At 50.9% G+C, this 23,845-nt stretch overlaps 1 protein-coding gene across 3 annotated transcripts in view; it reads right to left on the reverse strand.

Annotated features, from left to right (window-relative positions):
- The window catches only part of PPFIA1 (protein tyrosine phosphatase, receptor type, f polypeptide (PTPRF), interacting protein (liprin), alpha 1), a 103,432-nt gene that overhangs the window by 22,307 nt on the left and 57,280 nt on the right, over positions 1–23,845 (reverse strand). For all 3 annotated transcript variants that reach the window (XM_006893226.1, XM_006893225.1, XM_006893224.1), the window contains exons 10-15: positions 18,660–18,791; positions 11,983–12,045; positions 10,673–10,752; positions 9,761–9,896; positions 5,953–6,176; positions 2,612–2,843 (exon numbers count right to left, since the gene is read on the reverse strand). In XM_006893226.1, the coding sequence (XP_006893288.1) occupies positions 2,612–2,843; positions 5,953–6,176; positions 9,761–9,896; positions 10,673–10,752; positions 11,983–12,045; positions 18,660–18,791 (867 nt within the window). The remainder of the gene's footprint in view (positions 1–2,611; positions 2,844–5,952; positions 6,177–9,760; positions 9,897–10,672; positions 10,753–11,982; positions 12,046–18,659; positions 18,792–23,845) is intronic.

Consider the following 23,845-nt stretch of genomic DNA (forward strand, 5'->3'; position numbering starts at 1 on the left):
AAACATGGCACTTTAGACAAGTCTTAAAAATTGCTGAACCTAAACCAATCTTCTCTATAGCTTAGTTTTCTTTCATGGAACATACTTTAAAATATAAGAAGTTAATGCAATGTCTATTATAAAATGAAACAGCCTACATTTAGTTCTCCATATACTGAACATACCTTACCTAGAAATTCTCATAAAGAAAATGCTTCAAAAATCGAAGAGCTGCTGTGAGGTATGTGACCACCAAGCTTGCCGAACCGCGGACTCACGCCTCACACAGCGTCCTTTATGCCACTGAAGGGCCTGAGCTTCACAGAGAGGGGCTGTTTATGGTTCCTCTTAAAAAAACCCAGATTGCAGGTCGTGACAAGCCTGGGTCCGCTGGTACCGTTCTCCCAGGGCACACGCTCACTCAGGGTGCTGTATTTTGGGGACTCTAACAGCATCCTAAGAAATCCATCACTCACTGCACACCTCACAGAAGAACAGATGCACCGGGAGTCTCCACACTCCTGCGCCCACTCCACTGCCAACAGCCGCTTCCCCTGCTGGTCAGGTACTGAGTGCAAATCTCTGAGCTTCGCTTGTATTTTAAACGATTAGTCTATGAAATCAGTCTATGAAAGACATTAGCAGTGCACTTGTAAATAGATGAAACTTAAGAGTCTGGAAAACAAGCAGCACAAAGTCAAGTGCAGGCTGTGAAAGCCTTCCATTTGGAGGATGGCAACTTCAGCTGGGACCAAAGAGGTCCTCCAGGATCCGAGCACAGACGCTGACAAGTGCCCTTTCTCACACGTGCCCACACCTGTCAGCGATGGAACTTCCCGTTCACTGCCACGCGGGAAGGAGTTTCAATGAGAAAAAGACAAACCAGAGACAAAAGCAAGCATGCACCATAAAGCTCTGCCTGAGGCTGGGCACTGCCATCATGCATGCCCCTCGCCACCTGGGAGGGGTCATCCACGTCTACCCCTTGTCACTTGGGCACGCCTGTCCCTCGTTATCTGGGCACCGTCACTCTACGGCTGCCCCTTGTTATCTGGGCACCGTCACTCCACGGCTGCCCCTTGTCACCTGGGCTCCGTCATCCACAGCTGCCCCGTCACCTGGGCACCGTAACTCCACGCCTGCCCCTTGTCACCTGGGCACCGTCATCCACGTTTGTGCCTTGTCACCTGGGCACTGTCACTCCACGCCTGCCCCTCGTTATCTGGGCACTGTCATCCACACCTGCCCTTAGATTCCTGGGCACAGTCACCCATGCCTCCTCGTTGTCACTTGGGCACGCAGCAGAGCACGGGAGCACAGGAGAGGACGGGGCAGAAAGTAGGACACAGACCACACCCTGACAGTGGATGTGGAGAAGGCTACTGTAAAACCACAAACGTATGTACCACACAGGAAATCAGAACCAGTCACGGAGCCAGGGCTTGCCAGCCTGCACACTGAACCGCAAACCCAGAAAATCCCCAGAGCGCTGTCCCACGTGCCGAGGGCCAACGGGCCCAAGTCAGAGGCAAAGTGCCAGAGGGTGAAACGCTAATGGGTTAGTTAATGATGTGAACACAATGGTGTATCAGAACACTGCAAAGCAGGCCACTTGACAGGCCACTGAAGTGATTCACAGCTGACCTCACCATGTGTAGCTGGCAATCAGGCTAAAAATGAGCATGGATGCTACCAGGAACAACTATGAGGGATGGCAGGCCCTCTGCAGAGCAGAACCCCATGGGGTGCCCACAGCCTCACAGGGCGAGGGCAAGACACCCACTGAGCCCAAACCCAACACACCGCCAAACTGGGAGGTGTCCTCACAGTCACAAAGCATGACTGACAGCACCAGTCCACCTCGAGTCCAGTGCCCAGGATCGTGTGCAGGCCAGCAAGGGAAGGCACCACCTGCGGCTCAGCACGGGGTCTCTGCATGCCATGCATCCGAGCGGCCTGTGTGGTGCAGACCTTCGCTCCCTCCTTCCCTCCCAGAGGCGCCCCTGAAACAAGGAGACACACCTCTTTGCACGCAGCCCCAGCCACTGTATTTCTGTGCAGATGTCTTTGCCAAGGCGGCTGCCACAGAGTCGGTTCTCACTCAGCCACGTACAGGACAGGGCTGTCTGCCCACGGGGACTCCGCAGCAGCTCACCAGGGCACAGCACTCAGTCACTTCACCACCAGAACTCACTGTCAGTCACTCAAAGTCTCACTGCCACCAGGTCGGCGCCCACCCACAGTGACCCTCTGGATGATTTCTGAGGCTTAAGTTCTAACGGGAGGAAACTCCCTGTCTTGACTGTGCAGAGCCGCCGCTGGTGGATTCGAACCACTGGTGTCTCAGCCCTTTGGTCACCAGCACAACACCCCACGACCTTGGCCACCAGCAAACGCTCCCCTCTAAGGTGGAAGGCTCTTGACCACGCACAGGCGCACACGTGGGAGGTCTGGGGTGCCGGCGGTGACAGGGACACTGGCCTCCCCAGGCTGGAACTTCCTGCTGAGCGCTGGGCCACCAGCTGGACCTCTGAGACAAGGCAAGCCTGTGTCCAGAGCAAGCTGGACTCCATCGGCCTGGACTACCCGGGGCCAGGGCAGGGCCAGCGGAGGCAGGAAGGCAAATGCTTACCAGGGTCATGATGCCCAGTCTGTCCACCTCGCGGGCAGGGCTCTGGGGAATCCTCCTCGGGGTGGAGCGGCCGCTGCCTGGAGGGGAGGAGCCGGCCAGCGAGGAGGCGGGGTACGGGGGGATGGAGCTCACTGATCTAAAACGACCAAGATTGTCGAGGCTCCCGCTCCCGACCCTGCTCTCGATCTCCTCGGCCCGCTGCTCAGCGCTCTCCTTCTCCTCCTGGATCAACCTGCAAGGAAGCACAGGGTCAGCGCTCGCACGCCGCCGACGTGCGGCTGGACGCGAGCTGGACTCCAGCCCTGTGCGCCCACCTGTGTCAGGCACGCTGAGTCTAACTCCGAGAGGAGACGCGCACATCAGCTGGCCTCCGAGTCTGCACTCCTCCAGCGCCAGTCTCGCCCGGCCGCTTCTCATCCAGTTTACACGGAGGTTCCCCTACGGACTCGAAAACGCCAACGAGCGATGGTGGCCCCTCGAGGGATGGTTTCAACAGCGGTCTCTCACCTAACAGCTCCGATCTGCTCTCGGGGCAAAACCCAGCCAACCGCTTCACCTGCTGTTGTGTCAGGCGGCATCACCACAGCAACGACACAGAGGTCGTGTGGACAGCGGACCTGAACCTGCCCAATCCCACATCATCCGCGTGATCTGTGCCGCAGCCAATGCCCTGAGGGAATCACTGAGCCAATCCATCCCCTCGGGGGTCCTCCTCCTTTCTGCTGACCCTCACCTTCCCCAGCATGGCCCTCTCCTGGGACAGGTCCCTCTGGAAGATCTGCCCAGAGCAGTGCGGCGAGGTCTCCCCAGCCTGGGCTCTAGCAGCACTCTGGCTGCACCTCCTTCAGGCAGTCAGTGAGACCGTCCACACCGCTACTCCAAGACGTCAACTCTTCTGTCATCCTTACCCACTGTCTAACTTCCAGAAGCACAGACAACCCCATCCTGGCCTGGACTCAGCACACCTCAGTCCGGGAACGGTCTTTGCTCCTCCGACCTGTGCAGATGCTCTTCACGGCACGTTTCCTCAGTGCAGCGTGTCTCCTGCTCCCCTGACTGCTGCTTCTGTGAGTCCTGCTGGGACATAACCACTGACAGCCTCAGGCTTCTCCACCCACCATGATGGTGCCCAGAGGATCTTTGTTTTCTTGATGCTGAGATGTAATCCATATTGCAGACTGGAGTCTTTCATCTTCTGCAAAAGTACTTCAAGTCTTCTTCACCTTCTGCAAGCAAGGTTGTACGGTCTGCATCGATCTTGATGTGACACCCTTCTTGACAGAATCCAGCTTCTTAAAGGATCTGCTCAGCACACACTGAACAGGTATTAAGAAAGGATGCATCCCTGACACACACTTCTCCTCATTTTAAACCATGCAGTGTTCCTTTGTTCTGTTTGGACAAATGCTTCCTGATCTAGGTATAGGTTTTGGATAAGTACAATTTAAAGAGTCTGGAATTCCCATTCTTCTCAATGTTAGCAACAATTGTTATGATCCACACAGTCAGATATACGTGCATAGTGAGTAAAACCCAAGTGAACACCTTTATGGGATTCTCCACGTTCAGTCAAGCCCGCTCTGACATTAGCAGTGCCATCCCTCGTTCCACGGCCTCTTCTGAATTGAGCCTGAATTTCCGGCGGTCTTCTGCTGGTGTACTTGTTCTAGCTCCTTCTGAATAGTCTTCAGCAAGGTTGTGTCTGCATGTGGTATTAATGATACTGTTCAATAATGTCCACACTCTGTTGGATCACCTTTTTTGGGAATGGAAACAAACAGGGATCTCTTCCACTCAGTCAGGTAACCAGGCAGCTCTCTTCCAGTTTTTGACCTGCAGGGTTGCATGGGTTCCTTAAAACACCTCAAGTGGAATTCCATCGATTCCCGACTACTTGCTTACTGCTGATGCCTTCAGCGCAGCCTGGATTTCTTCCTTCGTTACTACTGGTCTTTGTTCATATGCTACTTCCTGAAATGGCTGTGTGGATCAATTCTCTTCAATCGGAAATCAAAACTTTGAAGCTATCTACATAACAAGTAATCATCTCCAAGTGCCGAAATCTCTAAAGAAAATCAGTGCTGGCTCTTCAAGCCCCAGCTCTACGCGAGGGCCTCTCTACAGACGCCTCTGACTTTCAGCCTCGAGTCAGCCACGCTGCATTAGCGTGCACGTCAGGATTAACAGACCTCTGCCTAGTGTGCAGTGTCTGAGTCAGGGCAGTTTTAATATCTGACCCTGCCAATAACAATTACTGTCCTATTAAATGACCGGAACCAGCAGCAATCTCAGCACTTCAATTCTACTTCTAGATGGAGAAAGTGGTTTTGTTTAAGCTGGGGTTTAGTGTTACTACTTAGGAGCAGCTCAGCTTGTTGGGTGAGAGAGGTCACCTCCAACAGCGTACGGTGAGCACAGACACAGAGCATGGAGCACGGGCACGAGGCGCTCTGGCCGACGCTCAACGTCCAGTGGGCGAAGTGCTCCAGACGCTGCCCCGTGTCTGCAGGGCAGAACAGAGGCGGGAGCTGCTGCTGCCTCCTCCAGCCCACAGCTCTCCAGGACACTCCCTGCCAGGCACAGGGCAGGCGTCTGCCCGGGCTGCTTCCAAGCACAGACCACGGGCCGAGCCCTGCGTGCTGCAAGGGGAGGTCACACAGGGGGACCCTGGCTTGCACTCAGGGTGGGCGCTGTGACTTGGACACACAGAGCCCACGCCGTGGTCATGGCAGGCAGGGTGGCCAGGGGCAGCACAGTCACTCTGAATTCCTGGCTCAACCCGGCACCCTGCTCGCCAACTGCCCTTTTTGACTGGAGGACAGAGCAGAAGCCTGAGGAAAGCAAAAGGATTTCAGCCCCCGCCCCCAGTCAGTCCTCCCGCCTGCTCGGCCCATGTGACTCCTCCTCTCAGGAGCAGAGGCGGATGCTGGCAGCCCCCGTCACAGCCTGTCTTCGTCTCTGGGACTCACCCAGCCCGGTGGCTCCAGCCCCAGTATCATGCACACACTGGGGGGACAGAGAGGATGTGACACAAACACCAAGGAGCCCTCACTGAGGACAGGGTGCTGGGATCCAGGGCAAACTCAGGCCTGAAGGTCTGTCAGACAGAGTACTGTACTTTACTGTACTGAACACAGAGCACGCGCAGGCTCAGCATGTGCTCATCTCTCGCTCCTTACGTGCAGTCCTGAGGTATACGGCGGCTGGTGCCGTTTTTCAAGAACACAGGACATTTTCATTGCTAGACAACATTAGGAAGATGCCTGTCAGCCCCCTGACGGAAAGGAGACAGCGGAGGGAAGCCCTCGCACCTGGCAGCGCCCTGCAAACATCGCACAGACCTGATCTCTTTGTTGATGGCATCCAGCTGCTCCTGAAGCATCATTGCCAAGGTCTGGGCATCGGCCTGTCCGCTGGGTGACAAGAGATCAACCGAGCTGAAGAGAGGGTCTCTGTCCTCCTCCCCGTCAGACACGTCCACGTCACTCTCAAAGGCCTGTGCGACATTTGCCAGGACACTAGCTTGCTGGGCGCGTTCCCAGTCCTGCTCATTCAGCGTTTGTACCTACAGACAAGAAAAGCAGATTTCAGCAATCATGAAGATAGGAGAAGAGTTAGGAGATGAAAGATAAACCTACAGGACCTTTAAAATGTTTCAATGGAAGCCCAACAGAGGCTGAGAAATGGGCTCTGCTTCGAAACTGTTGTTAGATGCCACTGAGTTGAGTTGAACTCGTAACAAGCCTATGAAGAGCAGACCTGGACCCGGCCCTGTCCTGTGTCATCCCTTAAACTCTGACCACTTGGGCCCACTGCTGCAGTCACTATGTCAATCCATCTTGTTGCAGGTCTTTATTGCTTTCGCTGGCCCTCCACCTTTCCAAGCATGATGTCCCTGTCCAAGAAGCAGCCTCTCCTAGCAACGTGCCCAAAGCATGAGAGACGAAGTCCACCATGTCTGCCTCCAAGGAGCACCCTGGCTGCGCTTCCTCCATCTCTCAGGACGTCGTCTACTGGCTCAATGGTGAGGACGTTCTGTTTTCTTGATGCGACGTGTAAATCATATGGAAGGTTACAGTCTGATCTCTGCAGTGTTTCAAGTCTTCTGCATTTCCTGCAAGCAAAGTTCTGGATCTGCGTAGTGCACGTCTAGGAGGAATGCAGCCCCCGAGCTCCTTAAAAGGCAAAGATGGCAAAATGTCACGTCACATATTCTGGGCATGTTTTCAGGAAGAGTCAGTCCTTAGAGGAGGGACACGCTGAGAACAGGGAAAGGCGGAGGGCCTTAAGATGGTTCCACGCAGTGACTTAACAAGCATGAGAGAGACTGGGCAAGGACGTCGCAGGCCAGCGTGAGGCTCAGGGCTGCGGTTCAGGGGGTCGTTCTGAGTCAAAGTCAACTTAATGGCACTTAACAACCACCACCAGCTTGGCGGGTCCCCTCTGTCGGAGGCTGACTCTAACAACCAGGAGCTGGCCTCTCACTTCTGAGGCCCAACACACGATGAAATGCCAACATCCCACAGCGCTGTGTGCTCAAAGGCCAGGCTGAGGCAGCTGCTCACCTGCAGCCTCGCCCACCTCCTGCGGGGCTCACTCTGAGCATGCTTCCCTATTCACTGGGAGAAACCTCAACGACCAGGACAGGTCCCATTTCCACTCCGGGTCCACGTCTGTGCGCCTGGCCTCCCTGTCCTGGTCACCACGTCATTCCTTCCTCCTTGTCTCAAGAATGAGCACTTTCCCTCTTGGTACTAGATCATGTCAATCAGGGTAAGAGAATCCAGAGCTGTCCTCCCACGTCCGCCCTCCCACGTCCGCCCTCCCACGTCCGTCCTCCCACGTCCGTCCTCCCAGCCGCCTCTGGAGCTCCCGTGTGCGCAGGTGCCACACCCCTCCGTCCCGCAGGATCGCGGTAGAAGTGGCCAGGGCGCCGTCACTCTCCCACCAACCTCAAGATCAAGCTCGCTGCCTCCCTGCAGCCCAGGAGCACCTGCCAGCTCACTCTCCGACTCCACTGCCAGCCCCTAGACTCGGTTCCCTCTCGAGCTCCCCAACCCACGGAACTCACCTCTACCGCCAGGCGCCACGTGGCAGCCTCTTCGTCTTGTGACACAAACGCCACACATATGCTACAACTCTTGAGCTTTTACAAAGTCTACCTGGGACTTATCAATTAGCGCCTGGACAGAACACCCACCTGCCTTTCTGCCACCTGCACTTGGTTCTCGCGGACACATCGACCATGACACGGCCTGACTCGGGCTTGTCTCCCCCAAACCTGCAGCCTCTTGGCCTCAGCCAGAGAATGCTATCCTTTCAGTCTAAACCCTCAGGGCCATCTAGATTCTTCTCTCTACACTCAGCCCAGCAGCAAGTCTCATTGGCTCTACGTGACAAGAAAGCCATGACTCAAGCACATTCCCGAAGGCCAGGACCTCCCCATGGCCAGCTCCCCCCAACTGCCAGGGCTCTCCCCACAGCCAGGGCCTCCCTCACACCAGGGCTGCCCCTATGACCAGGGCTCCCCCTATGACCAGGGCTCCCCCGACCGTCAGGGCCTCCCCCTGTTGTCAGGGCTCCCCAGGGCCCTGTACCTTTTCTCTGGTCTTCCCTTCGAGTCTATCCTTAGTACAGAAAACCAAAACCAAGCCCACCGCTACCCAGCCCAGTTCCCAGTAACACTGCAGGACAGAGCAGCCAGCGAGAGATGCTCCGTGACGCTCCCTGGGGACTTCCAGTTCACCGGCTGACCCGGTTAACAGCCAAGGCATGTGAGCTGCTGCCCCGTCACAGCTCCTGCCTCCTACAGCGTCCATCCAGAACCAGCCTTTCACAATGCAAATGGACAACACAGCGCTCCTGGGGAAGAGCCCTCAGTGGTCTCCAGTGTGCTCAGAGTGACGTCCTCACCCAGCCGCTGACCATCTGAAGGGTCAGCCCTTCGGCCTCGCCTCCCACGCCCGCCCTCCCTCGCTCACTGCCTGGTCTTCCAACAGGTCCAGGACGTCACACTCCGTCACCTGCTGTCCCGACAGCCTGGCCCCCTTTTCCCCGGCCAGTCCACCCATGGCCACATCCCCCTCATCAGCTCTTATCCTGAGTGTCACCCTCCCTGGATATGCACTTAAAACAAGGCTTCCTCCTCCCACACTGCCTTTGACGTGCCCACTTCCCTTCTCCCCTTCCCACCATGGTTCACCTTCAGGAGTCAGCGTCATCTCCCTCCCATCCTCTGAGCAACTTGCTTCTAACTGACAACAGTGACCATGAAGGTAGATGACTTCCAAGACTGAGACATCTTGGGCTTCTCCATGACCTCCAGTTGTTGTGGACAGGGCACCCAGGCAGCTCTGGGGAGGCTGCGTGGGGTGAACAGCAGCCTCATGCCAAGAGGCCGGAGTGTGAACCAGGACACGGCTCCTCCGGCCCCGCAGGCCTCAGGCCCGAGCCAGGCACCCTGAGCTTCCGACTCAGAGACGGTGAGCCATGAGTGACTCTCTGAAGCCACTGAGCATTCCTTTGTCAAGTGAAGGTAACTAAGGCAGCCTGTTCCCTTCTGCTTCACTCACTGTTACCTCTCCTCACTAGAACATAGCTCTGGGGGTGCGGAAGTCACGTCTGCCCTGTTCACTGCTGTGACCTGAGTGTAGAACGGCCTGACCTCCCTCACTATCCAGTGAGTGTGTGCTTGAAGTAGAGAAGGACACAGACACGGCTGCTGGACAGAGGAAAGGAGTGGAACTTTCATTTCATAAAAAGATGAAAGGGCAGGGAGGCTAGAGCACCGGAAACGGGACCACAAGCTGCGCTGAATGACGGGTGACGCGTGAGACACGGCACACGCCACCCAACACCAGGACACGCAATTCTGAGGGGAACCGAGATGACTGTGCAGACCACCAAAAGCCACAACAGAAACAGCGCAATAAAGAAAAGACAATGACCACCCGGACCAACGACCCTATTACTGCTTTAAGATCTTCCCAGCGGGCACCGCGGTCAAAAGCGCCTTGGCTGCCGCCTTTCTGCACGTCCTCTTGGCAGAAGGATGGGGCGGGAATGACCCTGCAGCCCCCGTCCTGAGCGGCGCACAGTCCTGCAGTCCCGCGGACACCTCCCTGCCAGCGGCCGGGGTCCAGAACGCACCTTGGAGGGCTCATCTCGCAGAGCGGCCAGCCGGCCCTTCTGGGTGCGGCGCAACACGGAGCCCGCGCCGTAAGCATCTGTGTGACTGTCGGCCACAGGGAACCTGAAGTCAGGGACGCTGCCCAAGTGCGGCCGGCTGGAATGGAAGATGAGAGAGTGCTGGTTACTAGGTCAGTGGAACCTGAGCTGGCCGATCTGGAAAATCGTTCACACACAAGAGTCTCCCAGGAGGGTATGTAAAAGCAGCCTGCCAACAGCAGCACCAGCCCACGCCCCGCCAGCACGTCGTCCTTCCATCGACCGGGGGAGGACCAGCTCGGATGTGATGGTCAGCCAGGCTCCACCTCCAGGCCTGGGGGCAGCCAGAGCCACCCACACTGTTCTGAACCTTGTTTGGGCCGAAGCTCTGCTCTAGGTTCTCCCTGGCTGACCAGGAGGAACGGTGGGTGACACCTGGGTTTGTACTTTGCCTACTGTGTCCAGACCAGGTGGAGCGGGTCTCGGCACTCCCACGTGGATGTGGAGTGGGGCAGCCTCCATTCTAGGGGGCTCAGGGATAGGAACCTTTTCTGGCTCTCCTATGTACTCTATTCCCACCGATCCTTCTAGAAGCAGGTTTAACCCCTGGGCTTACACATCTGGCCAGTAAGGGCGACTTTCATCCCCACGTACACAGCTGCTGCCTCAGGCCTACCCAGCGGCCTTTCAGAGTCACGCAGACGTTAACTCATTTTGTTCCTCACTGGGCCTGAGTTCCCTGATGATGTGACTCCAGGGCACCAGCCTCGACCCTCACCCGACTGCTGCCCTCTCTGTCTGCTCCTAACCTACATCCTCCCGGAGGGAGGCCTGCGCTACGTGGCCACATCGCTGCGCCCAGGACGGAGGAGGCAGGGCCCCTGTGTGCCTTACCCGTGATGAAGGGGGGCCCCTCTCAGCCTCATCTGGTCTAGTTCAGTCCGCAGAGCCTCTATGTTCAGTACCAGCTGTTCCTGCAAGACAGCAAACAACACAGAGCAGACACTGTCAGGAGTGGGGTCACTGACATCGGCCCTTCTGGGGACACTAGAGCCCTAACTGAATCCAAACAGCTTAACTCTGGAGAGGTTCCCTGTAAGACTATCAACACTAGGATGTGGATTACAAGATTTAGTCTGTAAGTCACAGGCGAGGAGCAGGACAGACAGCAAACGGTAACAAAGACCCCTGCTGTGCAGGGTGGGAGCACCGTGAGAGCAGGGGGTGTGGACAGCGTCCACCTCCTCCTGTACATGTCACTGAAAGCTTGAGTGGGCTCACTTCACATACGCACGTCCACTCACGCAGCCTGATCCCACTTTCCACATGGCAAGAGAGCAGCGTTTCTCTAAGACACCTCCTAGCCCCATGCCGCCCCATCAGCAGCCCTCTTGCACACTCGAGTGGGGCCAGGGACTGTGACCCAAACGTGCAGAACAGGTCAGAGCCTCACGGTGAAGCCCAGGAGGGGAGCGCGTGACCGCTCTACACTAGTGCCTTACCCTTCCTGTATTAGCTCCAAGCTGAAGGGTCACACTAGATGGACTGGCTCAAATGAAAGGGAAGCCACCTGATTCGTTTTACTCTTAAAACACGGCTACTTGAGGGAGAGAATAGTTTTAAAGTATTATATTTTAGGGCATTATGTTTATCGTAGGAGTACGCAATGAGGGTTGCAGAGTGGATTATATTTGGGGTTGGGGATGGGATTGGGGGAGGTGAGGGGGGGATTTGTGTACCAATGAGGGAGTTTTTCTTTTGCTTTTCAGGGAGAGGAGCAAACGGGGGTGGGGGTGAGCGGGGAGAAGGGTGCAACAATGAATGAATGGAATTCCAAAATCTCTGTAGATGTTCATTGAAATGAAAAATAAATTATTTTTAAACAAACCACGGCTACTAAAAAATGTAAAATTACTTTCGTGGCACCTCTTAGGCACTGTTTAACAAGTTTAATGCCAGTGCTGTTATTTATAATAAACCCAGAAAGGAGTCAGAACAGAGAGGCAGCCACACAGTCAGTGTCACAAAACATGTAAAAAGACACGTGACCCGCGTGTAGATACAGGAGCATTAAACATCAAGTCGGCAGGCCACAGTGGACAGGAAGTTCATGTCCACTTCAGCAAGCACGTGAAGCAGCCACACCGGCGCTACACAGCCCAACTCCGCTCCCGGAGGGCTCGAGACAAATCAGACTCACCCACCTTGTCATGCTGCGTTTCTTCTAGCTGCTTTTTTGCATTTTCAACTTCTCGTAACAGAGAATTCTAAAAAAAGATACAAGAATCATTTCGCACTGATTGTTTGAAAGGCTCATGTAACATAGTTTTGGTTGAGGGTTTTTTTCTTTCACAGGGGAAAGTGTGAATGCAGTCCCCACGAGCACAAATGATGCAGTCGAGTCTCCTCTGTTTGAGGAAATCGCAGGGGTCAGCACACCCAGAGCACAAAAGATAAGCCTCACCTGCGAAAACCACCTTGGTGATCACAGTATCCCCCCTGCCAGGTAAGTATAGATAATGTAGTATTTCATGTCATTTTTGTTAAAATAAACAAACAATGAAACCCCAGTCAAAACCAACTCATCCCAGCAAAGGAAAGGGCCGCACACCCTGATGAATGAACCGTGTGGCGGAGCTGTGGGGTGACACGCAGGCAGTGAACGAGGGGCAAACAGCAGTCGGTGCAGCCTGTCTCTCCACACGGACGCTCTGCAGCCCGAGGACGGCAGCGCATTACAGGCCGGGCTGGGAACTCGACGGCCAGCGACTCGAACGCAGCAGCTGCTCTCAGAGAAGAAAGGCTGTTCCCTCCTCAACGACTGGCAGCCTCCGACAGCAGCGCTGATGACCGTGAGTCAGCCTCGACTGGACAGGGCTCTTGCTGCTGGGCCAGTGACCCGATGACACAGCTCTGGACCTTGTCTTCTGCTGTCCCACCCTCACGATCTCTGACACTCCTGGGCCCACTGCTGCAGGCAAGTCTTCCTGGCGTTTGCTCGGCCTCCACCTCGCCACGCAGCATGTCCCTCTCCAAAGAACAGCCCCTCCTAGTGACGTTCCCAAAGTATGTGGACGAAGCTCCACCGTGTTTGGCTCCAAGGAGCGCCCTAGCTGTACTTTCACCAAGACATCTGTTCTTTTGGCAGCCCACGGGAGAGTCAGTACTCACTCCACCACCACAAGTCAAAGGCGTCAATTCTTCTGTTGTCTTTATTTACTGTCCAGCTTTCAGATGCGTAGCAAGCGACGGAACAGACCATGGCCTGACAGGCACACCTTAGTCTTCCATCTGACAGCATTGCTCTGCTGTAATTTGGAGAGATCTCTGACAGTGGACTTGCCCAATGCAGTAAGACTCCTGATGTCCTGCCTGCTGGTAGCAGGGGTGTTGCTGTATGTGGGTCTAAGTAAGATGGAACAGTTGACAGCTTCAATCTTTTCTCCATGTGTCCTGATGCTCTTCTAATGGTCATAGGGTTTTCAGGGTTCAGATCTGTTGTTCGTAGAGTTGCAATGGGTCGTACTCGACTCGACAGCACCTCACAACAACTTCATGATGTTACTTATTGGTTCACTGGTCAGGATTTGTCTTCTCGGTGTCGGGACACAACCCGTATAGAAGGCTGCTCAGCTGGCAAGGTAGTGTCATGTATGTAATGTAGGTTGGTGAGTCTTTCTCAGCTTCTGAAGCCACATTCTTCTTCACTGAGTCTAGCTTCTCAAATGATTTGTTCAGTATATAGACTACAGTCCTGCTTGGATCCACAATTAACACCCATGGTATCAACAGCCAGGAAATAAGGAGATACACTGCCCCGAGAAAATCTGCAGTTAGGAACCTCTCCAAATTATTGAGTAATGATTTCAGTTTGAGGACTAAGGTGCATCTGATTCAGGCCATAGTTTTTCCAATCACTTGCTGTGCATTTGAGAACTAGACAATGAATAAGGATGGCAGAAGAATTGATGCCTTTGAGCTGTGGTGTTGGAGAAGAGCACTGAACATCCTATGGACGGCCAAGAGAACGAACAAGAATGTCTTGGAGAGGGTGCAGCTGGAGTGCTCTTTGGAGGCAACAATGATGAGGCTTCTTCGCCTCACATACTTTGGGCATGCTGCTAGGAGGGGCTGTTACATGGAGAGGGACATGATGCTCGGAATGGAGAAGGGCAGGTGAAGGAGAAGACCCTCAAGCCCATGAACTGACGTGGTGACTGCTGCCACGGGCTCTTGTGTGTCAGGAAGTGTGTGAAGACGGTGTAGGACAGAGCGAGGTTCAGATCTTTTGTTCACAGGGTCACTATACGTCGTACTCAACTCGATGGCACCTAACAACAACATGGACTAGATAGGTATGAAAACAGTACAAAACCCTGACACACGCCTTTCTTAACTGTAAACCACGTAGGGTCCCCTTGCTCTGCTTCTTGGGCTAGGTATCGGTTTTGTACGGTCATAATAAAATGTTCTTCTTCTCAATGTTAGCCGTAATTTGTTACGATCCGCACAATCAAATGCTTATGTGCAGTCAATAAGACACGAATAGGTATTGTTCCGGTATTCTCTGCTTTCAGCCAGGATCCATCTGACATCAGCAACGATACCCCGATGCCATGGCCACTTCTAAACTTCCGGCTGTTCTCTGCCACTGCCAACGTATTGTTAACAGCTATTTTGGAGGGTCTTCAGCAGTATTTTGCTTGCATGTGATATTAATGAGCCCCATCCTGTTAGATCACCTTCCTTGGGAACAGAAGAAATATGGATGTCTTCTTGCCAGCCAGCCAAGCAGCTGTCCTCCAAATCTCCTGCTACAGACTGGTAAGCATGGCCAGCGCGGCATCTTTTAGTTGAAACATGTCAATCAGCATCCCACTGATTCCTGGGGCCTTACTTCTTGCCAATGCCATCAGTACAGCTTCAACTTCTTCCTTCATTTCCACTGGTTCTCGATTATATGGTACTTCTTGACATTTTTCAGTGTCAGTCAATTCGTTTTGGTAGAGTGACTCTGTGTATCCCTTCCATCTTCTTTCAATGCTTCCTAGATCATTCAAGATTTTGCCTACTGTATCTCTTAGTATTGCAACTAGACGCCTGAAATTATTGTTCAGTTCTTTCAACTTGTGAAATAGAGCAAGTTCTTCCCTTTTTATTCTCTAACTCCAGCTCTGTGCACATTTCATTATAAAACTTTGCTATGTTTTCTCGAGCTGCCCTTTGAAATCTTCTGTCCTTCTTTTTCACTTTGGCATCTCAACACTCTTTTCAGTCTCTTCTGATATCCATTTTGATAATGTCTTCCTGTTTTGTCTTTGTAACATCATGTAGCTCTCTTCGTGGATGATATCTCTGATGTCCTCCCATAACTCACCTGGTTTTCGGTCATTAGTGTTCAATGTCTCAAGCCTGTTATGGAGATGGTTTTTTAACTCAGGACAGCCTCAACGTCGTATTTTGGTAATTTCTTCCTGTTTTGTTTTTGTAATGATTTAGCTCTCTTTGTGGATGATATCTCTGATGTCCTCCCATAACTCATCTGGTCTTTGGTCATTAGTGTTCAATGTCCCAAGCCTGTTATGGAGATGATTTTTTTAAAACTCAGGTAGGACAGCCTCAAGGTCATATTTTGGTTCTTGTGGATTTGTTTTCCTTTTCTTCTGCTTCATTCTGAACTTGTACATGGTCTGTGCCACAGTCAGCATCTTGCCAGTTTTGACAGCTAAAATTGACCTTCTTCAGTGATTCTTTCCCCAGACATGATCAATCTGATTCCTGAGCAGTCCATCAGGTGAGGTCCTAGTGTAAAGTCACCTTCTGTGTTTTGTAAAAAAAAGGTATTTGTGATGAAATCAATGAATAGAAAACATTCAATCATTCTATGTCTCTCCTCATTTCTAGCACCAAGACTATACTTTCCGACTACCATGCTTCCTCATTATTTCCAACTTCTGTGTTCCCATCACCAATAACTATTTCTGCATCTTGACTGCATGTTTCATCAATTTCTGACTGCAAAAGCTGATGGAAATCCTGCATTTCCTCCTCTTTGGCTTTAGCTGTTGGTGCATATATTTGAGTAACAGGTATTAACAGGTCCTCCTTGCATGCGCGTGGATTAGTATAACTCACAAATGTGGACTTTAGATCTTAAAATTGCCTTTTTCACTATGAATACAACCTCATTCTTTCTCAGTATTCATTCCCAGCATACTAGACCATACAGCTGGCTCAGAGTGGCTCAAGCCTGTCCATCTCGCTCAATCATGTCTAGAATGATCTTCATGCATCCCATTTTTTTGACAAATTCAAGTTTTCCTTTATTCACACTTCATACATTTCCTGTTGATAGGCTTTTCAGTGGCCTGTCATTTCAGAGTGGATGACCAATCTCTCTTCCTAGTCTGTTTAATCTGAGAGCTCTGTGGAAAGCAGTCCACCATGGTGACCCCGCTAGAATTTGAAACACAGTGGCACAGTGTCCAGAACACACAAGTTACCCCAGTACAAACAGTAAACTGACAGACAGGTGCTAGACAAGAAGAGTAAAAAGAAACAAGCAGCACAGACACACCTGAGCTATAAACTGTTGTTATACGCGGTCAAGTCACTTGCAACTCAACGTGACCCTACAAACAAGAGCTTTGAACTCTGCCCTTCCTGAGTCAACCTCACCGTCTCTGACACACGTGACCCTTCTTCCAGTCACCGTGTCAATCTATTGCATCTGGGTCTTTCTCTATCCTCTTAAGCATGACGTCCTTTTGCAAGAATTGGTCCCTCCTGGCAACATGCTCAAAGTACGTGAGATGGAACTCTAAGATCCTTGCCTTCAAGGAGCAACCTGGATTCGCCCAATCCTGGACAGACCTGTCTGTTCTCTTGGCAGTCCATAGTATGTTGAGTACTCTTCTCCAGTACCACAACTCAAAGTTCTTCTTCTTTCATCTTTGTCACTGCTCAGCTTTCAGATGCACAGCAAGCAAATGCACCCCGTGGACTGACTGAATCAGGGATACCTTAGTCTAGACTGACCCCATTGGTCGATAGCACTCTAGAGAGGTCCCTGATAGCAGACTTTCCTGAAGCAACTCGTCTTTTAATTGTGGAGCCGAGCAAGAGGAAACTGTTAACAACTTCAATCTTTTCTCCAATCAAGCATGATGCTGCCAATTGGTCCAGTAGTGAGAATCTCTGTTTTCTCGATGTTTATATGCAATGCACACTCAAGACTGCAGTCTTTGAACTTTTGCAGCAAACACTTCACAAGTTCTCTTCAGTTTCTACGAGCAAGGTTGTCATCTGCGTAATGCAGGATATTGATGAGTCCTCCTCCGATCCTGATGCCACCTTCTTTTTTATAAAGTTAGCAACAAGCAAATCACTCCCCCAAGTCAATGAACTGACAGACAGTTGTATTTCTAACAGAAAATGGTAAAGAGAACCCAGTGTATGCACACTGCTCTGAGACTAGTATTCTGTTAGTGACAATGGCATATTATTAACCTGGCAATGGTTTTGGGGTTATATAGAATTTGTGGGTTTGGTTTTGGGGGTACAGAGAATTTGTTTCCCACGGACTGCATTTACTAAATGAGGCACACATGCCACAGTGAAAGGGAATCAGCGGAAATGGTTTAACTTTTAGGTTCTGCAGTTCGATGGTCAACTGACAATCTGAAATTATCAGTGAAGAATTCAAATCCAACATAAAAACTCCAGGGCTAAGGGGGGATCTGCCGATAGTGGGCTTAGGAGCAGTCACTGTCTAGAAGTGCTCTCTGGAACCCACGTCAGAGGAGTTTCTCTCAAATGAATGAGAGCATACGATTGAGGGTGTTCAAAGCAGTATGACCTGCGCTCATGTGCCGTTCTCCAGACGGCTTGGCTTCCGAGCGTCATCTCGGGGTGCCCTGTGAACACACTCTGCCAGGTCTAAGCAGAAGACTGACCTCACTGCTTCAACAGACTCCGGGGCAGCCCTCCACTCTGCTTCTGAGAAGAGCACTGCCATCTCAGGCTCACACTTTTCCGAAACCAAATGGTAGAGAAAAAAACCCAGAATATATTTCTGTAGCTGAACGGGTGCTTTTCATTACAGCACACTGTTACGGAGCTATGTTTATGAACAGAACAGATATGAACATGCACTGTAAGGGTGCTGGCAAACCAGCGTGTGCCGGCCAAATCCGCTCCACTCTGCTTGTATACATAAAGTTTTACTGTAATACAGCCCTACTCATTGACTGCTGTATTATCTGTCTGCTTCTATGTTTATAGGGGCACAACTGAATGGAAGTCTAAACTACTTACTATTTGGTCTTTTGTAATAAGTTTGTTGGGGGGAGGAGTGGGCAGGGAGGAAAATACGCAACAATGAATGGATGGAAAAGAAATTAAATGGGAAGAATATGCTATTGAACAAAATACATGTTAGAGAGTTCTGGAGGCCTAGTGGCAAGAAGCTGCACTGTAAACCCAGAGGTACGCAGTTCGAATCTACCAGATGCTTTGCTGGAGGAGGAGGGGCAATCTCCTCCTGTATCAGTCAGATCCCATTTGACAGTACATACAGACAAAATAATCAAATTATTTTTAAAAATTAAATATATATAAATTTGAAAAAATAACCAATCATAATTTAAAAAATTTATATTAAAAAAAAAAGAAGTTTGTTGATTGCTATTCTGGAGATAGAAAATGTTAAAAAAATTCCAAATGCACAGATGGGGCTACAACATGGCAGATAACAAGTGAGTGAAGGGCGAGGTTCAGTGTCCTCCAGGGGGCCACCTCTGCCCTGTCAACAGTGGACCGTGGTCATGCACTAGCCCTCCTCCCAGGAGCCCTGCAGGTGAGCTCTGTGTGCAACACCCACCTTGTCTTCCAGAGCAGCCATTCTCTCTTTGAGGTGAAGCTGAAGCCTCTCATTAGATTCTGAGAGGAGCTTGTCCACAGTGTCTGATAAGCGTTTATTATGTTCTTCGTTCATTTTCTCTCTTTGCCGCGCCTACGATGAGAATCAAAGCACATCAATGCTGAGTACGAAAGTCTACCACTAAGTTACCAACGGGCCCTCACTCCCCACCACCATCTCTATCAGACGAGAGCGTGACCACCATGGCTGACTTAAGGGGGGGCAAGAGCCGACAGGACTTGGAGCAACCACAGCGAGAGGAGAACCTCACAGCGCCTGGGGAGCCACTGCAGCTGCCAACCACCAGCCTCAGAGGTGTTTATGTGTGGGAATTGGGCTGTTTCAAAGGACCAGCTCGTGTGCACAGTGCTGGAGGAATTTTCCTTTTCAACAAGAAAACTTTATAAAGAACCATGAACAACCATTTCCAAAAGATCAGTGGATCGATGAATAAACTGAAAAGCCCTGAATGATAACTTTCAAATGAGTGAATTGTACGGTATGAGATTCAGAACCCAGCAACCAGAGCAGCAGTACTAACAGAACCACTGCTCACCCACAGACGGAAAGCAGCAGAGAAAAAGGAGGCAGCCCTCCACCTCCCTCCGTACCCTGCATTCCCAGAATCTTCTCTAGTCACGGGTTCTACTGAAAATCAAACTGCTGCCTCCAGTAACTTAACAACTGGGTGATAAAAGTGCCATCTGTGTTGTCCTTGTGCCTGCTCTTGGGTGCTGTCCGCCTGCTTTCAGCACAGAGCGAGGCGTGCTAGGCAGGGTATGCTGATTCCCTGGTACTTCCCCGCTTTGGTCGAGCACAGTTCTGCAGCCGTGTCCACCCACCTCCTCTCTACTGCTGACCTTCTATGCGCTGAAAACATCGCAAACCATGTGAGAAAAAACCATCAGCACCCTTGCCTCTCAGGAGCGTTCTGGCTGCGTGTTCTTCAGAACAGATTTGCTTGCTCTGCTGACAGTCTACGGTAGATTTATAAATCTAATAATTCAAAAGCATAGGCCCTTCGCTCTGTCTTACTCCCTGTCCAGCTGTCACAGGCTTTCACTACAACAAGAACAGGTCAAGTCCATCCTCACGGTGACACCCTTGCTCCCTGGCACTTTAAAGAGCACTTCTGCAGCAGACTGGTCAATGTCAACACACTACTTAACTTCGTGACCGATGCTGCTGTGAAATCCTTGACAACTTCAACCTTCTCCCTATCTATGATGGTGTTCTTATTAGTCCAATTGTAAGAAATTTTGTTTTTTTCAAGGTGAGGTATCATCGACACTAAAAATTGCAGTCTCTGATCTTACTCTGGAAGCGCCTTCCCTTTCAGCTCCCATGGCTGTGGGTTCTGTGCAGAGCAGACTGTGGCCGAGTCTCCCTCCAGCCCTTCCTCCTCCTTCCTACAGTCTAGCTTCTGGGACTACCTGGCCCGCACACACTCATCAGTGTGACTTAAAAAGATCCAGCTCTGCCGCACACCGTCCAGTATTCCCTTGTTCTGCTCCAATGACTGTCTCTGTGCTCAGGTTCTGGACAAGCACAAGTAACTGTATCACAACGGGATTCCCACCTCTGCACTGCTCAATGGCAAATGTCTTCGTAGAGCCAATAAAGCACAGCTACACAGCTCCCCGATACTCGCTACTTCCAGCCAAGGTCCTTCTGATGTCAACAACGACAGCCCTCATTCCAAGTCCTCTTGGGAATCCAGTTTGAATTTCTGGCAGTTTCCAGTTGATGTACTCTCTTCCAACCATCTTCAAATTCTTTTCAACAGTATTTTATTTATTTGCAGGTGATGTCAATGCTACTGTTTGATAATTTTTGCATTTTGTTGGGTCATCTTTCCTTGAGACGGGCATAAATGTGGAGCTCAGTCAGTCAGCCAGCCATGTGCCGCTTTGCAAATATCTCTTTTTCTTCTTCACTCACAGAAAGCGAGTGTATCCACGGCTGACTCCTTTGAGGAAATAGCTCCGTTTAGACCCTGCCAAATCCTAGAACGTTGTTTTTCTCCACCAGGGAGCCCTAGGAGCTCAAGTCCACAGGAAGCTGTACCCAACCCACCGGCAGCTCTACGACTGGAAGCTGGGAAATCTCTTCCCACGTGACTAACGGCCTGGGAAGCACAACGGCAGGTGAGCTGTGAGTCGTTTCCAAGAGGAAGGCAAAAAGAGACTTTCTCAGCGACACCTTCAGTGCGGTTCTGACTTCTCCCTCCAGTGCCAATGGTTCTTGATCACGTGCTGCCCCAACACGACTGCACAGCGACCACGTCCTTTAGGGATCACCGTTAGTCTGTCAGTTTGCCGTACTCTGGGGCCTCGTGTGTTGCCGCGATTCTGAGAGCTATAACCCGGGTTCTCAAATCCCGCAGGGTCCCCCACAGGGGACCGGCTCCAGGGGAGCTTCTAGACACAGAGTCAAAGAAGCAGAACTGCTGACTCACTTGTGAAATAACAGGCCTCTGAAAACATTATGGACAACGGAAGAACCTTACTGGAAGCCACGTCCTCACGCCGGAAGGCCCTCACAATGTGCCGGGAGGAGAGCTGCCCCTCAGAGCAGAGGAGGCAGGGCCAAGTTCTCACCGAGCAGAGTGGCCACAGTCAGGATGAGAAGAAACAGCTGCAAACTCCATCAGCAAGTGGAGCACGACGTGTAAAAAGTGTGTCTAGGAAAACCAGAAGTTGTAAAAAATGAAGCGGAATGCATAAAGATCGACATGCTAGACACCAGTGATCTGAGTCGGTCTGGGATTGGCCGTTTGAACCAGCCGTATGGCCAACTGTGACAGAAGGGACACATGAAGAGGAACAGAGTGTCACTCCCTGTCCAAGAGAGCGCCTCAAGGTTCATCCTGGGACACGATGCTGGGCTACAGAATTGCATCCGCACGCAGACAAGGAGTCCTGATAATACAACTACCATTCAAATACATGACCCAATTACAAAAGCCAGAGATGCAGAAACGGAGAACTTCTACCAACTCTTGCAGTCTAAAACAGATGACATACGCCATCAAGGTTTGTTAATAACTGGTGACTAGAATGCAAAAGGTGGAAACAAAGAAGGATGCCTGGAAGCTGGAAAATATGGCCTTGGTGATAGAAATAAGGCTGGAGACTGCACAGTAATGTCTTCACTGCACACACGTAAAAACAACAACAACAGAACCAAACCAGACACTGTGACTATACAAGGAGACTCTATCTGATAACCTACCCAAGAATAAGATTAACTGTTTGTGGAGACACAGGAGAAGCTCAGTATTAACTGTCAAAACCAGGCCTGGGCTGACGGTCAAACAGACCATCCACTGTGGTTGCTGTGTACTGTAGACTTAGAATTGACCCATAGTTGACCAGCTGGTGGGTTTTTAGAGGCATCAATCACATGGGAGGAGATTACTATCCTCCCACAGAGCAGTTGGTGGATTTGAACTACGTGCTTTTGGGATTGCACTGCAGCATCTTGCCCCTCTGCCACCAGAGCTTCCTAGACCATCAACTTCACATGCAAATTCAAACTGAAGTGGAAAAAAATGAAAACAAGTCCATGAGAACCAAAATATGACCTTGAGTGCATCCCAAATGAATTTAAAACCCATCTGAACAGATTTGACTCACTGAACACTAATGACTGAAGCCCAGGTAAGTTGTGGAATGACATCAAGGACATTATCCATGAAGAATGCAAAAGGTCATTTCATGACAAAGAAAAAAGAAAAGCCCCAAATGGGTGTCACAACAAATTCAGAACACTGACATGGGAACAAAAAGCCGAACAAATGGAAGGACTACTGAGACAAGAGAGCGGAGAAGGAGCAGCTTGAGAAAACAAAGTATTAAAATGAAGTATGTACGGAGCTGAGTTAGAAAACCCAAACCGAAGAACATACTCAGTCAGCATGTCTCAAGCTGAAAGGACTGAAGAATAGATTGAGGACTGGAGTAGCAATACTGAAAGACCCTATGAGCAAACTCTTGTATGATGCAGGGGAGGAAAAAAAATCACAAGTAGATGGAAGGAATACACTGTACCAAACGAACAACCTGGAACCACTTCAGGAAGTAGCATATAATCAAGAACCAATCAACAGTATTGGCGGAAGTCCAAGCTGCACTGAAGGCACTGGTCAAACATAAGACATCAGGAAGGGATGGAATTACTTGGTGGTGTTTCAGGAAATAGATGCAGCCCTGGACATGCTCACCAGTCTCTGCCAAAATAGGAATATAGTTACCTGACCAACTGACTACAAGAGATCATATTTGTTCCTGTTCTTCTTCTTCCCCAACCCCTTGTTCCCATTCTTATAAAAAAGGTGGTTCAGCAGACTACAAACTACTGAACAATTCTCATTCACAGCACACACGGATAAAATCTTGCGGAGGATTATCTAAAACAGGTGAGTGGTAAGCGACAGGGAACTGCCAGTGCTTCAAGCTGCTAGTTAAGAAGAGGTCGTGGCACAAGGGATGGCATTACTGCCGTCACATGGATCTTGGCCGAAAGCAGAGAATCCCAGAAAGATGCTCACTTGTGTCTTAGCGACTAAGCAAAGGAGTTTGACTGTGGGATCGCAATCAATTACAGCGAACACGGAAAAGAATGGGAATCCCAGAACACATAATCGTACTCACGTGAAGCCTCTACAGAGACCAAGCAGCAGCTGTCTGGACAGAACAAGGGAACGGTGCAAAAGGAGGCAAGTTGCATGTCAAGGCTGTATCCTTCCTCCGAACCCACACCAGTCTGGGTACTGAGGACATCAGTCAGGAGGTCAGTCTTTATGAGGAGGACCTTGGCCTCAGGATTGGAGGAAGGCTTGTCCACAACCTGCACTACGATTATGCAGATGACACAATCTTGCTTGAATAAAGTGAGAGAGACTTGAAGTATTTATTGCAGAAGATCAAAGACTACATGTAGCCTTCAACATGGATCATACCTCAGGATCCAGAAAATAAAAGCCCTCAGCACAGGACCAAAATCATGACAGATGGGAGAAAGAGATCGATGTTAACACTGAATGTGACTTGGATCCACAATGAAAACCATGGAAGCAGCAGTCATGAAACAGAAATATGCATCTGGGAAATCTGCTGTCAAGACTTCTCCAAAGTTCTAGAGAG

This window comes from Elephantulus edwardii, unplaced genomic scaffold, assembly GCF_000299155.1.
Source record: "Elephantulus edwardii isolate Elephantulus edwardi_28Jun2011 unplaced genomic scaffold, EleEdw1.0 scaffold00126, whole genome shotgun sequence".
Classification (NCBI taxonomy): Eukaryota; Metazoa; Chordata; class Mammalia; order Macroscelidea; family Macroscelididae; genus Elephantulus; species Elephantulus edwardii.